This window comes from Hyla sarda, chromosome 2, assembly GCF_029499605.1.
Source record: "Hyla sarda isolate aHylSar1 chromosome 2, aHylSar1.hap1, whole genome shotgun sequence".
Lineage (NCBI taxonomy): Eukaryota > Metazoa > Chordata > Amphibia > Anura > Hylidae > Hyla > Hyla sarda.
The window spans coordinates 322673113-322687007 of NC_079190.1; the positions used below are offsets into that span (position 1 = coordinate 322673113).

General features: G+C 40.5%; 1 protein-coding gene across 2 annotated transcripts in view; it reads right to left on the reverse strand.

The window, feature by feature from the left end:
* The window catches only part of SORT1 (sortilin 1), a 127479-nt gene that overhangs the window by 58617 nt on the left and 54967 nt on the right, over nt 1-13895 (reverse strand). The window contains exons 4-5 of one of the 2 annotated variants that reach the window (XM_056557847.1): nt 12894-12991; nt 8294-8370 (exon numbers count right to left, since the gene is read on the reverse strand). In XM_056557847.1, coding sequence (XP_056413822.1) covers nt 8294-8370; nt 12894-12991 — 175 coding nt within the window. Of the gene's footprint in view, nt 1-8293; nt 8459-12888; nt 12992-13895 lie in introns of both variants that reach the window. The other variant, XM_056557846.1, reaches the window with a different exon arrangement.

Sequence of the window (13895 nt, forward strand, 5' to 3'; positions counted from 1 at the left end):
TCTTTTTCTTATGATTTATTGGAGGTCACGGGCAAGGACGCCGAGGCTGCCACCTCTTTGGATACAACTCCCAGCGGGTCTACATGTACATCAAGGTGTTGTACACCAAGTACAACATCACACGGTAAGGTGCAATAATCTGCACAGCTCACTCCAGCAACTCACAGTACTTCACTAGGAGCGCACCTCTTTTCACCCCTTTACCTTTCATCTTAAATATATTGACAGCCTACTAACGTCAGAGGAAGTTAGTCCAAGTCTGGAAATGAAGCTTAGTTTAGGGATGCTAAGTTAAGAGGGATATAGGAGGCCACCTCTTTCACTGCTAATGTTATCCTATAAAACAGAATGTTGACTTATGTTGATTTACTTCCTCTTTGAAGAGCAAATATAACACCACCTGCTAAGACTTTTTTTTGTAAGTCAGTGGCTAAAACTTAATGTTGCTGTATTTTTAAAGGGGTACTCCGGTGGAAAACCAGTTGATGCCAGAAGGTTAAACAGATTTGTAAATTACTTCTGTTTAAAAATCTTAATCCTTCCAGTAGTTTTTAGCTGCTGTATACAACAGAGGAAGTTCTTTTCTTTTTGAATTTCCTTTCTGTCTGACCACAGTGCTTTCTGCTGACACCTCTGTCCATGTCAGGAACTGGACAATTCCTGACATGGACAGAGGTGTCCACATGAGGTGAGCACTGTGGTCAGACTGAAAATAAATTCAAAATGAAAAGAACTTCCTGCGGAGCATACAGCAGCTGATAAGTACTGAAAGGATTAAAGATTTTCAAATAGAAGTAATTTACAAATCTAGCCCGAGAACACTCTTACCCTCACCCCTACTTGTGGACACAAAGGAGGACTTTGAACCTAGGAATCTTCTGCACGGATTCCAAAATTAATCAGGAACCATCCCTCGCTCTGCTGGCTAGCTACAGCGAAGAAGAAGCCGGTAAGAGGCACATAGTGCCACATCACAGCTCATTCGGAACCCCACGCACTTGACCCCGCGCCGCCAGGCACTAGCGAGGTTCCGAAGGATTACAAATTGTGAACTCTCTGTGTTATTGTGTCTAACATCATTGCGCTCAGAACCCCGCACATTGGTCCCCGTGCCGTCGGTGGTAGCGAGGTTCTAAGGCTATTAAACATAGCAAACGATTATACAACAGTAAACCCCCAGCTTTGAGACCGCTTACACCTAGCCCTGTGCAGACAGGGTAAAGTGGGCTCAAAAAAGGGGGCCTCCAGCTCTTTCAACTGATATTATTACAATCCAGACACGTAGCTGTCTTTGCAGATAAAACAATGACTATATCAAGTGACTTACTTGTGGAAAGACTATACTAACTCCAGCACCTGCAGCATTTTAATTGCCTGAATTGCCGAATGTCCTATTTTCCCTGACCTGTCCCAAGGGGTAGCACCTAGTATTGCATGAACATTCTTATATGAGAAATACTGTATAAATATTTTAGCATTCATCTTTTAGCTTATTTTATAGCATTTTTATTTATTGACAGTCTGAGGCAAGGGCCCTGCTGAAGACTGTGCATGTACCTATTAAATATTATTTTATCATTGGACACTATCTCTTTACTTCATTCTTACTCTTTTATTCCGCCTATTCTCTTTTACATTCTTATATTTTTACCTTCATCCCCAGCCTAGTAGCACTGTTTTCCTATATTTATTGTTAATTTACAGATCGGTTTAACTTTCTGGCAAAAGTTATTTAAAAAAAAAAAAGTTTTCCACCGGAGTACCCCTTTTATAAATTATAGTGCAGTTATTCTCAAACTTATTATCATTAACCCCCATTGTTACCTCAAAGAAGCTTCCTGTAGGGATCGATAAGGAGCTTTTTATGTCTACAGCAACATTCTGGTTTAGATGCTGAACATTGTACTTAAAGGGGTACTCCGGCACTTAGACATCTTATTCCCTATCCAAAGGATAGGTAATAAGATACCTGATCATGGGGGTCCTGCCACTGGTCTTGCACGCCGCACCCAGTTTAAAATCAGTCCCCGGAGTGTGTTCGCTCCGGGTCTGATTGCTGTCAATCACGGGGCGGAGCGTTGTGACGTCAAGGCTCTGCTCCGTGTGACGTCACGCTCCGCCCCCCTCAATGCAAGCCTATGGGAGGGGGCGTGGCAGCTGTGACGTCACTCGTCATCGCGTCTCGCAGTGCATAGCAACGACACAGGGGACGCCACACCGGTGGCCAGAAGCAGCGCAGACCCGACCCCGGCAACAGGAAATTATACAACCTGGGATGGGGGAGGCAATGGGGCAGCGGCGCCAGCAATATGTGCCGCTGCCCCTACTCTCCCCTTGTCTATCAGCGCCGCTGGCCTATTGCCGGCACCGCAAGGGGCAGCGGCGCTGATAGCAGGGGGGAGAGAAAAGGCGGTAGCAGGGCTCTAGACCCCAGGACAAGCAGGGGCCGAGAAGCCGGCAGCGACGGCAGGTCTCTGCACCTGCAAAAGCCGTTGCAGTTCATTGATTTAAAGTGCCCGCTTTAAATAATTGAACTGCAGCGGCTTATTGGCGTATAACACGCAGATAGACTTTATGCTAAAAAATTTTAATAAATACAGTAATAAATAACTAACTATTGGGTCAATACTTCCCATTTTTACAGCTCAATGCTATAAACTGATTTCAAACACCTGTAGGGTCCAAATCCTTGCAACTTTTTATTTTTCTCACATTTTAACCCCTTGGCGACGGAGCCATTTATGACCCTAAGGACGGGAGCATTTTTTGCACATCTGACCACTGTCACTTTAACCCCTTAAGGATTCCGGGTTTTTCAGTTTTTGCACTTTCGTTTTTTCCTCCTTACCTTTTAAAAATCATAACCCTTTCAATTTTTCACCTAAAAATCCATATTATGGCTTATTTTTTGCGTCCCCAATTCTACTTTGCAGTGACAGTCATTTTACCCAAAAATTCATGGCGAAACAGAAAAAAAAAATAATAATTGTGCGACAAAAATCGAAGAAAAAACGCAATTTTGTAACTTTTAGGGGCTTCCATTTCTACGCAGTGCATATTTCGGTAAAAATGACCCCTTATTATTCTGTAGGACCATACGGTTAAAATGATACCCTACTTATATAGGTTTGATTTTGTCGTACTTATACGTGTAAAAATGTCATCTTCTGACCCCTATAACTTTTTTATTTTTTCACGTACAGGGCGGTATTAGGACTCATTTTTTGCGCCGTGATCTGAAGTTTTTATCAGTACGATTTTTGTTTTGATCGGACTTTTTGATCACTTTTTATTCATTTTTTAATGGTATAAAAAGTGACAAAATACGCTTTAGGATCCAGGGAGCTGTCCTCTTCTTCCGCACGACATCGCCGCCCGCTAATCACCGTCACCCGCTGCCGTCGGATGGGCAAGTGGATCTTCGGCACCCGTCCCCTACGGTTCCCCGTTCTGCCCCGCCTATTGTGGGTGGGCAGGACGGGGAAAACGAAAGTTAAACCCCCCCCCCCCCGGCCCCGATCTGCTATTGGTCGTCGCTTCTGACGACCAATAGAAGGGATAGGCGGGACGGCACCGCTGCCACCTCACCCCTGTCCCTTCTGGGGGATCGTAGGTGTCTTAGACAACCGCGATCCCCCTTATATTCCGGGTCACCATAGATCCCGTATGACCCGGAATCGGCGCAAATCACAAGTGTGAATTCACTTGCGATTTGCGTTGAACGCCGGCATGGGAGGGTCATTTGCCCAGGGTGCCTGCTGATCGATATCAGCAGTCACCACGGTCCGGTCCACGTGCGGCGGGGACCGAAATTCCCACGGGCGTATGGATACGCCCTTCGTCCGTAAGTACCAGGACGCAAGGGCATATGCATACGCCCTTCGTCCCCAACAGGTTAATAGGCATAAATCTTCAGTGTTGCCAATTGTAATTTGGAATGACATTACTCATATTACCATAAAGTCTACAGTGAAGCTCCCCAAAAAAATTTTGTGGGGCAAAATTGAAACAACTAAACAAAAACATGCAATTTTACAAATTTTGGGGGTTTATGCTTTTTACGCAGTGTGCCCTATGGTTAAAATGATGTTGTTGTTATCTTTATTCTATAGGCAAATAGGATTACAATGATATATTTATATAGGTTTTATTTATCAAAATTGTTATTGTCTGCTCCCTATTACACATTTTTGTTCTTTATTTGGCTCTGTATTTATTCTGTTGTGTTTTGGCTGTATGTATTTCTTGCCATCTGATCAGAAATTTTTATTGGTACTATTTTTGTTTTGATAAGGCAATTCTTAATTTCGCATAGCACGGAGGCAAGTAGGAACCTTTCAGCCATTATGCAGGCTGATGTGTGGTTGGATGGTGCCAATTAGCCCCCTAAAAAGGACAAATGGCAACATTTTAACAACTTTAGACAGGTTAATAAAGGCTGGGGTTATTACCAAGACAGGCTATCAAGGTTTGGGTTATTTAGTCTGGAGAAAAAAAAGACGTCTTGGGGGCAATTTGATCACAATGTACAAATATATGAATGGACTGTACAGAGATCTTTCTAGTGATCTTTTTATACCTAGGCTAGTAACCATGACAAGGAGGCATCCTCAACATCTAGAGGAAAGAAATTTTCACCATCATCACAGACAGAGATTCTTTACTGTAAGAGCAGTGAGACTATGGAACCCTTTTTTTTCTAAATATAATATTACAGGTTATGGGGAAAGGACTAGATCCAGGGATTTATTCTGATCACCATAATGGAGTCTGGAAGTAATGTTTCCTCTGTGATGAGGCAATTGACATCAGCCTCATGGGGTCTTTTACCTTCCTCTGGATCAACACAGTAGGGTTCTAGGTTGAACTCTGTAGTTTGTAAGGTTGAAAAAAGACAAGAGTCAGGTCCATAAATATTGAGATAGAAAGAATTCTAATTTTTTTTGGCTCTATACACCACCACAATGGATTTGAAATGAAACAAACAAGATGTACTTTAACTGCAGACTGTCAGCTTTAATTTGAGGGTATTTACATCCAAATCAGGTGAATGGTGTAGGAATAACAGTTTGTGCATCCAACTTGTTAAGGGACCAAAAGTTATGGGACAGAATAATAATAATAAATCAAACTTTCACTTTTTAAATACTTTGTTGCAAATCATTTGCAGTCTATTACAGCCTGAAGTCTGGAACACCTAGACATCACCAGACGCTGGGTTTCATGCCTGGTGATGATCTGCCAGGCCTCTACTGCAACCGTCTTCAGTTCCTGCTTGTTCTTGGGGCATTTTTCCTTCAGTTCTGTCTTCAGCAAGTGAAATGCATGCTCAAATCGGATTCAGGTCAGGTGATTGACTTGGCCATTGAATAACATTCCACTTATTTCCCTTAATAAACTCTTTGGTTGCTTTTGCAGTATGCTTTGGGTCATTGTCCATCTGCGCAGTGAAGCGCCGTCCAATGAGTTCTGCAGCATTTTGCTGAATACGAGTAGATAATATTGCCCGAAACACTTCATAATTCATCCTGCTGCTTTTGTCAGCAGTCAAATCATCAATAAATACAAGAGAAGCAGTTCCATTGGCAGCCATACATGCCCACTATGCCATGACACTACCACCACCACGCTTCACTGATGAGGTGGTATGCTTAGGATCATGAGCACTTCCTTTCCTTCTCCATACTCTTCTCTTCCCATCAGTCTGGTACAAGTTGATCTTGGTCTCATCTGTCCATAGGATGTTGTTCCAGAACTGTGAAGGCTTTTTTAGATGTTGTTTGGCAAACTCTAATCTGACCTTCCTGTTTTTGAGGCTCATCAATGGTTTACATCTTGTGGTGAACCCTCTGTATTCACTCTGGTAAAGTCTTCTCTTGATTGTTGACTTTGACATACACCTACCTCCTGGAGAGAGTTCTTGATCTGGCCAACTGTTGTGAAGGGGGTTTTCTTCACCAGGGAAAGAATTCTTCGGTCATCCTCCACAGTTCTCCTTGGACTTCCGGGTCTTTTGGTGTTGCTGAGCTCACTAGTGCGTTCCTTCTTTTTAAGAATGTTCCAAACAGTTGTTTTGGCCACGCCTTATGTTTTGGCTCTCTCTCTCTAATGGGTTTGTTTTGTCTTTTCAGCCTAATGATGGCTTGCTTCACTGATAGCGACAGCTCTTTGGATCTCATCTTGAGAGTTGACAGCAACATATTCCAAATGCAAATAGCACACTTGAAATGAACTCTGGACCTTTTATCTGCTTATTGTAATTGGGATAATGAGGGAATAACACACACTTGGACAACGAATAGCTGAGAAGCCAATTGTCCCATTACTTTTGGTCCCTTAGCAAGTGGGAGGCACATATGCAAACTGTTGTAATTCCTACACCGTTCACCTGATTTGGATGCCAATACCCTCAAATTAAAGCTGACAGTCTGCAGTTAAAGCACATCTTGTTCATTTCATTTCATTTCCATTGTGGTGGTATATAGAGCCAAAAATTTTAGAATTGTGTCGATGTCCCAATATTTATGGACCTGACTGTATGTTGCTAGATGCCGCAATCAACATTCATGGCATCTGTAAATGTAACTATTTTTAGACCATTCACTATTTGGAGGATCAGGTTAGGACATTGGTGTATCTATTCAAAAATACCACATGGTATCTGGAGGCAGCCATCAGGGGTTATTTGGGAGCACTGAGCATTACTCCCCGATTTTCTTGTATGTTTTTTCTCTTTTCCTTTTTTTTGGCTTTATTCTTGTACATATTTTACCTTGTTTCATATTTTACATTATAGTCCTTTATTTTACTGTTTTTGCTTGTGTTATTGTTTTATTTTATGATTGCTGTATGATGTACAGGCTGTCTGATTCTGTTTGTTACTTGCACTACCTTTGCCTGTTTTGAGCTTTTTAGGGTACTGTGTCACCGACATTGCTTACTATTTTTGTTAATTGTTAATTGCAGTTTCAGTGTAAATAAACCCTGTACAAAATGGTATTAAAAAAAAAAAAAAAAAAAACACACACACACACACACACACACACACACACCTCTCCCTCCCATCAAATATGCATATAAAAAATTCAAAAGCCTGGCACTTTTTTTTAGGTGAATTATTATAAATACTGTATATTGTAAAGGACAGACTGAAGTCTGAAACAACATATATTGTTATTAGATAAACAAATAATTACCGTATTTATCGGCATAAAACACGCATTTTTTAAGCTAAATTTTTTTTATATGCTGATAAACTCTTTCTGGCCCAGCAGAAGCAGCTGCGGCTCAACAATTTAAAATCATGTAACTTCAGCAGCTTCTGCCCGGCCAGAGTCCCACCGCTACTGCCCAATTCTCTCCCTATCCCTGGCTTTCATATTTACCTGTCCTTGGGCACGCTCCTGCAGGTTCAGGTACCTGCGACATCCTCCGCTGTCGCTGTGCGCTGACAGGGGACATCCTCAACGTGACGTCACGCGTTATTGCACAGCGCACAGCGGCTTTAGCAGGGGCAGAGCTTACTGGGGTATTCTACCCAAATTTCCTTGGAAAAGGAGGGTGCATGTTATAAACCAGTGTGTGGTATACCCCAATAAATACGGTATATGATGATGAGGATAGAACATATATAGTTAGAGGCCATCTGCTTCAAGGGTCGAGGTGTTGTGCTTTCAAAGATGGTATTCTGCATATCTTTGTTGCCCCGAGTGGTTATTTCAGTTACTGTTGCCCATTCTCCTTTGACTTCTAATATCAACAAGGCTTCTTGTACGCACAACTGCCGGTCACTGGTTATTTTGTTTGTAAACCCTAGAGATGGTTGTGTGTGAAAATCCCAGTAGATCAGCTGTTTCTAAAATTCTCAGACCAGCCTGTTTTGTACAAAAAAACATGTACAAAATACCATGTACCATGCCAAATTCATAGTCACTTAAATCCTACTTATTCTCTGTTCTGATTCTAAGTCGAACAGCAAGTTATCTGGACCACCTCTACATGTACTGAATTGATGCTATGTGATTGGATGATTACCTATTTGTTTTAACATGTAATTAAACCGATAGATTATATATATATATATATTTTTTTTTATTAAATCTATTGAGGAAGAAATTTATATATTGCTTTGAAAGCTCTGTTACAATGGCTTTTTCACTTCTGAGAGGGAAGAGTAAATATTTTAGATGTGTTTTCATTGAAATATTTTGTATGTTTGTTTGTTATCTACAATGGTAAACTTATTATATTCAAAAATAGAATTAATATATTTAGTATGAAAAATCTTACTCACATGCACACTGATGAGCATCAGGCATTTAGGATCTTCAGCATTGTAAGCTATAGGTCTTAAAGGGTGAAACGGCAAATCTGTATGTATAAAATTTTTTGCAAAGTCTGAGGATCTGAAAATACGACCGCCAGTGCTCCCTCCTGATACATCTGCAACCAACACAACCTACAAAAAAAGGTGAAAAATAAATAGAATGGATACATGTTCCCAGGTCTAAAAGACGTCAAGCTTATAGACCATTATCCCACTAGTAGACCAAAAGAGGTTAAACCAGCATTGAAGGCATATTCGTATCTGGGACAGTCACAACACATCCACAGGATGTGCCATAAATGTCCCATAGATGCGGATCCCACCTTTTGGACCCACACCTATCTTTAGAACAAGGGCTCTCTGGCTCCTCTGGCCTGACTGTGCAGCTGGAAGTGGTCAGAAAGTCGAAACCAGCCAAGCCAGCTGCCTTAAACAATTTGCTTAAAAGGGGTACTCCGCTGCTTGAAGGTAACATGCAGGCGACTATCTTTTCCCATTCACACTGCAGAATTTTCTCAGTGGAATCTCTGTCAGACGTTGCTGTCTAGGGTGGCTGTACCAGTGGCTGGGGAAAGATTACATCTCGGCTAATTAAAGTAGATTATAAAGGCAAACAACTTTTCATATAATAGAAAAAAAAATTATATAATATAAATTTTTTATATATATATATATATATATATATATATATATATATATATATATATATATATATATATATATATATATATATATATAATATATGTTACAGTTAAAACTAGTTTTTAGTTAAAACTGGTTTTCCCCAGTGAACACTAGTTTTGACTGAATGCCTTTGTGAAAACTAGTATTAATTGCTTTTTTCCAATGAATACTATTTTTGGCTGAACGTCTTTGTGAAAACTAGAATTGACTGTTTTTCCCCAGTGAAAACTAGTTTTGACTGAAGGCCTTGTGAAAACTAGAATTGACAGTTTTTTCCTAGTTAGGTGACGTCGCACAACCAATAAGAATCATTCTCAAGCACCACGTGTGGGTTAGATGAACTTTGACCTCCGTGGAAACAGTTTGAACCGAGCAATTTTGTTAAAACTAGTTTTCTCTACTATAAACTAGTTTCAATTGACATTCGGTTTTTGATTAGCAGTAAATTCTAGTTTGTACGACGGCTTTCAGTAAGTATTTTAGTTCGTACAAAGGCGTTTAGTAAAAACTGGTGTTTCAACAAAGGCATTCAGTAAAAACTGGTTTAACTAGGAAAACAGTCAATTCTAGTTTTTACAAAAAAGGCATTTAGTTTTCACTAGGGAGAAACAGATTTAACTAAAAACTAGTCATATACAGTCATGGCCGTAAATGTTGACACCCCTGAAATTTTTCAAGAAAATGAAGTATTTCTCACAGAAAAGGATTGCAGTAACACATATTTTGCTATACACGTTTATTCCCTTTGTGTGTATTGGAACTAAACCAAAAAAGGAAGGAAAATAAAAGCAAATTTGACATAATGTCACACCAAACTCCAAAAATGGGCTGGACAAAATTATAGGCACCCTTAACTTAACCCCTTAAGGACCCATGACGTACCGGTACGTCATGAGTCCGCTCCAGTTCTATAACGCGGGGCCACAGCGTCATAGCGGGTCAGGCCCAGCTTCTTAGAAGCCGGGATCCATGGCTAATAGCGCACGGCACTGATCGTGGTGCCTCGCGCAATTAACCCTTTAGATGCAGCGTTTAAAGTCTGAAGTGAAAGTAAATCATTGCAGGTTAGCTCAGGGGGCTATTCGGGATATCCGTGGCGAAATCACAGAATCCCGAACAGCTGTGAGACGGCAGGAGGGTCTGTTACCTTGCCTCCTGGTGTCCGATCGCCGAATGACTGCTCAGTGCCTGAGATCCAGGCATGAGCAGTCAAGCAGCAGAATCATTGATCAATGGTTTCCTATGAGAAACCATTGATCAATGTAAAAGATCAGTGTGTGCAGTGGTATAGCCCCCTATAGGAGCTATAACATTGCAAACAAAAAAAAACAAAAAAAAAAAAAAAAAAAGATCATTTAACCCCTTCCCTAATAAAAGTTTGAATCACCCCCCCCCCCTTTTCCCATAAAAAATAAATAAAAAAAAACGGTGTAAATAAAAATAAACATGTGGTATTGCCGCGTGCGGAAATGTTCGTATTATGAAAATATATCGTTAATTAAACCGCATGCTCAATGGCGTACATGCAAAAAAGTTCCAAAATAGTGTATTTTTGGTCACTTTTTATATCATGAAAAAATGAATAAAAAAGCGATCAATAAGTCAATACAAATCAAATACAAAAATGGTACCGCTAAAAACTTCACATCAAGGCACAAAAGATTAGCCCTCATACCGCCCCATATGTAGAAAAATTTAAAAGTTATAGGGGTCAGAAGAAGACAATTTTAAAAACGTATACAATTTCCTGCATGTAGTTATGATTTTTTCCAGAAGTACGACAAAATCAAACCTATATAAAGAAGAGTATCATTTTAACCGTATGGACCTAAAGAATAAAGAGAAGGTGTAATTTTTACCGAAAAATGTACTGTGTAGAAACGGAAGCCCCCAAAAGTTACAAAATTGTGTTTTTTTTTTTAATTTTGTCTCACACTGATTTTTTTTTTCCTTTTTGCCATAGATTTTTTGGGTAAAATGACTGACGTCATTACAAAGTCGAATTGTTGGCGCAAAAAATAAGCCCTCATATGGATTTTTAGGTGTAAAATTTTTAAAGTTATGATTTTTTAAAGGTAAGGAGGAAAAAACGAAAATGCAAAAACAGAAAACCCCCGGGTCCTTAAGGGGTTAATATTTGGTTGCACACCCTTTGGAAAAAATAACTGAAATCAGTCGCTTCCTATAACCATCAATAAGCTTCTTACACCTCTCAGCCGGAATGTTGGACCAAACTGCTCCAGGTCTCTCTTATTGGAAGGGCGCCTCTCCTCTTTCTGTTATCCATGCTTAGTGTGGCACACACAGACACACAATGCAAAGACTAAGTGAACTTCTCTCCTTTTTATCTGCTTTCAGGTGTGATTTTCATATTGACCACACCTGTTACTTGCCCCAGGTGAGTTTAAAGGGGCATCACACATTTGAAACTCTTATTTTTCCACAATTTTGAAAGGGTGACAATTTTGTCCAGCCCATTTTTGGAATATGGTGTGACATTATGTCCAATTTGCTTTTTTTCCTCCTTTTTTGGTTTAGTTCCAATACACACAAAGGGAATAAACATGTGTATAGCAAAACACGTGTTACTGCAATCCTTTTCTGTGAGAAATACTTATTTTCTTGAAAAATTTCAGGGGTGCGAACATTTACAGCCATAACTGTATAAACACAACCCCTTTAAAGCAGATGCTGATCTAGCTAATCTCAGCAGTAGACAGGTGATCAACTATTTCCAGGTGATCAACCATTTCCTTAAAATGGAGAGGATATTCCGTCATCCCGTCCTTTAAAGGGTAAAATTCACACATACAACATCCTGCGCTACTGACCGTCCCCAGAGTCAGCCTTTTACTTTGCCCGTGTGTCCTGCTTTGTCTGCTTGTAGCAGCAATCCACCTCTATGAGTAGACAGAGGGAGCTGCGAGTCGCGGGCGCGCATATACAGAGTACTCAGACATCGCGGCCGCTCTCGACCTAGCTCAAGGAGCGACTGCGATGTCTGAGTACACTGTGCATATGCCCCTGCCAAGGTTTGCTGCGAAGGATTGCTGCTACAAGCAGACGAAGCAGGATGCACGGGCAAAGTACCTCCTACTTTGCCCGTGCGTCCTGCTTAGTCTGCTTGTAGCAGCAATCCTTTGCAGCAATCCTTGGCAGGCGCTGACTCGATGGACTGTCAGTAGCGCATCTGCAGCGTCAAATATATACCTCTTAATCCTTAAGAGGTATTCCAGAGAGAAAAAAAATGTAAATAATTAAGCTAATTTGAAGATAACTTTTTAGTTTTCAGAATACCCATTTAAAGGAGTACTCATGGATAGAGAGGTTTACCAGTCTGTCAGGGCTAAAAACTTGAGTCATGCTGCAGCTCAGCCATTGCTGGCCGCAGTGATATCCCGCCTTAGCCAATGATTGCTGGGCTGCAATCTGACATATTAAGCCTTGACACTGATCTTTTCCCTGGCCAGGGCTTAATATGTCAGATTGCAGCCCAGCAATCCCTGGCCGAGAAGGGACATCGGTGCAGCCAGTGATTGCTGACAGCATGACATGTCGACCACTGAAAACCCAGTAGAGTAACGCATGGGGGACTGCAGTGGGAAAACGGAGGTCCTGGGGGAGCAGCAAAAGGTAAGTAAATGTTTATTTTTTTATCCATGACAGACTGGTAAATGTGCCTAAAAACCTCATTATCTCGGAGTACTCCTTTAACAGTCAACTTGCCCAGAACTTCTCTTCATAAATGGGGTTTAAGCATATGTAATGTAAGTACAGTTAAATAGTATAAAAAATAAAAAAATAAAAATAAAAAACATGAAAAATTATACACATACACACATCTATAAAATATATACATATGCACATTTAGCACTTACCTTACCAGAATTCTCAGGACCCAGACCCATACCAAACTCTGTGCGAATGTAGGTGTTTTTTATGAGAGGGGTTATATCCTGAAATGTTTTTCCATAATCCTCACTGGAAGAAAGAAATAAAAAATGTAAAATGATCATGCAAGGGCCATTTCACATAACTTTTAAATATATATATATATATTATATTCAGTTTAGGCTTAGCTTGTACATTGGGAAAGCAGCCAGGGCCCACAGCTAAAATAAATAAATAAATAAAATAAAAAAACAGGAAAGCTCACTGAAAGTAAAGAGAAGCAAAATTCTTTAACTATATAAATAATAAGAAATTTAAAACTGAAAATGTTGGCCCCTTAACAAATAATCTGGTTGTAATGGTGAAGAAGGATGAGGCCGCCAAAACCAAGGGTTCTAAACATACTGTTTAGAATGCCGGGTGCGGCACAGGTGCTGCACGGGGATAGTAGGGGTCCCAGTGGCGGGACTCCCACGATCAGACATCTTATCCCCTATCCTATGGATAGGGGTTACGATGTCTAGCGGCAGAGTAACCCTTTAAGTACCATGCTAGACAGACCATTATTCTTTATATTTAAAGATTCTTATGACAGGGATTGTACCACAGAACTGGCTCTTAGCCAATGTGACTACAGATATCCAAAAAAAGGGTCAAAACAGGATCTTGGAAACTAAAGGCCTGTAAATTTAACATCTGTTGTGGGTAAGATTTTTGCGGGTTTTCGGAGAGATGCTATTCTGGAGTATCTTAATGAAAATAACCTTTTAGCACAGCGCCAACATGGGTTTATGAGGGATCGGTCCTGTCAAGACTACTCTCATCAGCTTCTATGAGGAGGTCAGTTATAGATTGGACTGGAGTGAAGCTGTGAATGTCTCGTATCTGGACTTTTCTAAGGCATTTGATACCGTGCCAACACAAAAGGTTTAGTACATAAAAATGAGGATGCTGGGACTAGGGAAGGATATATGTATATTGATTAGCAACTGGC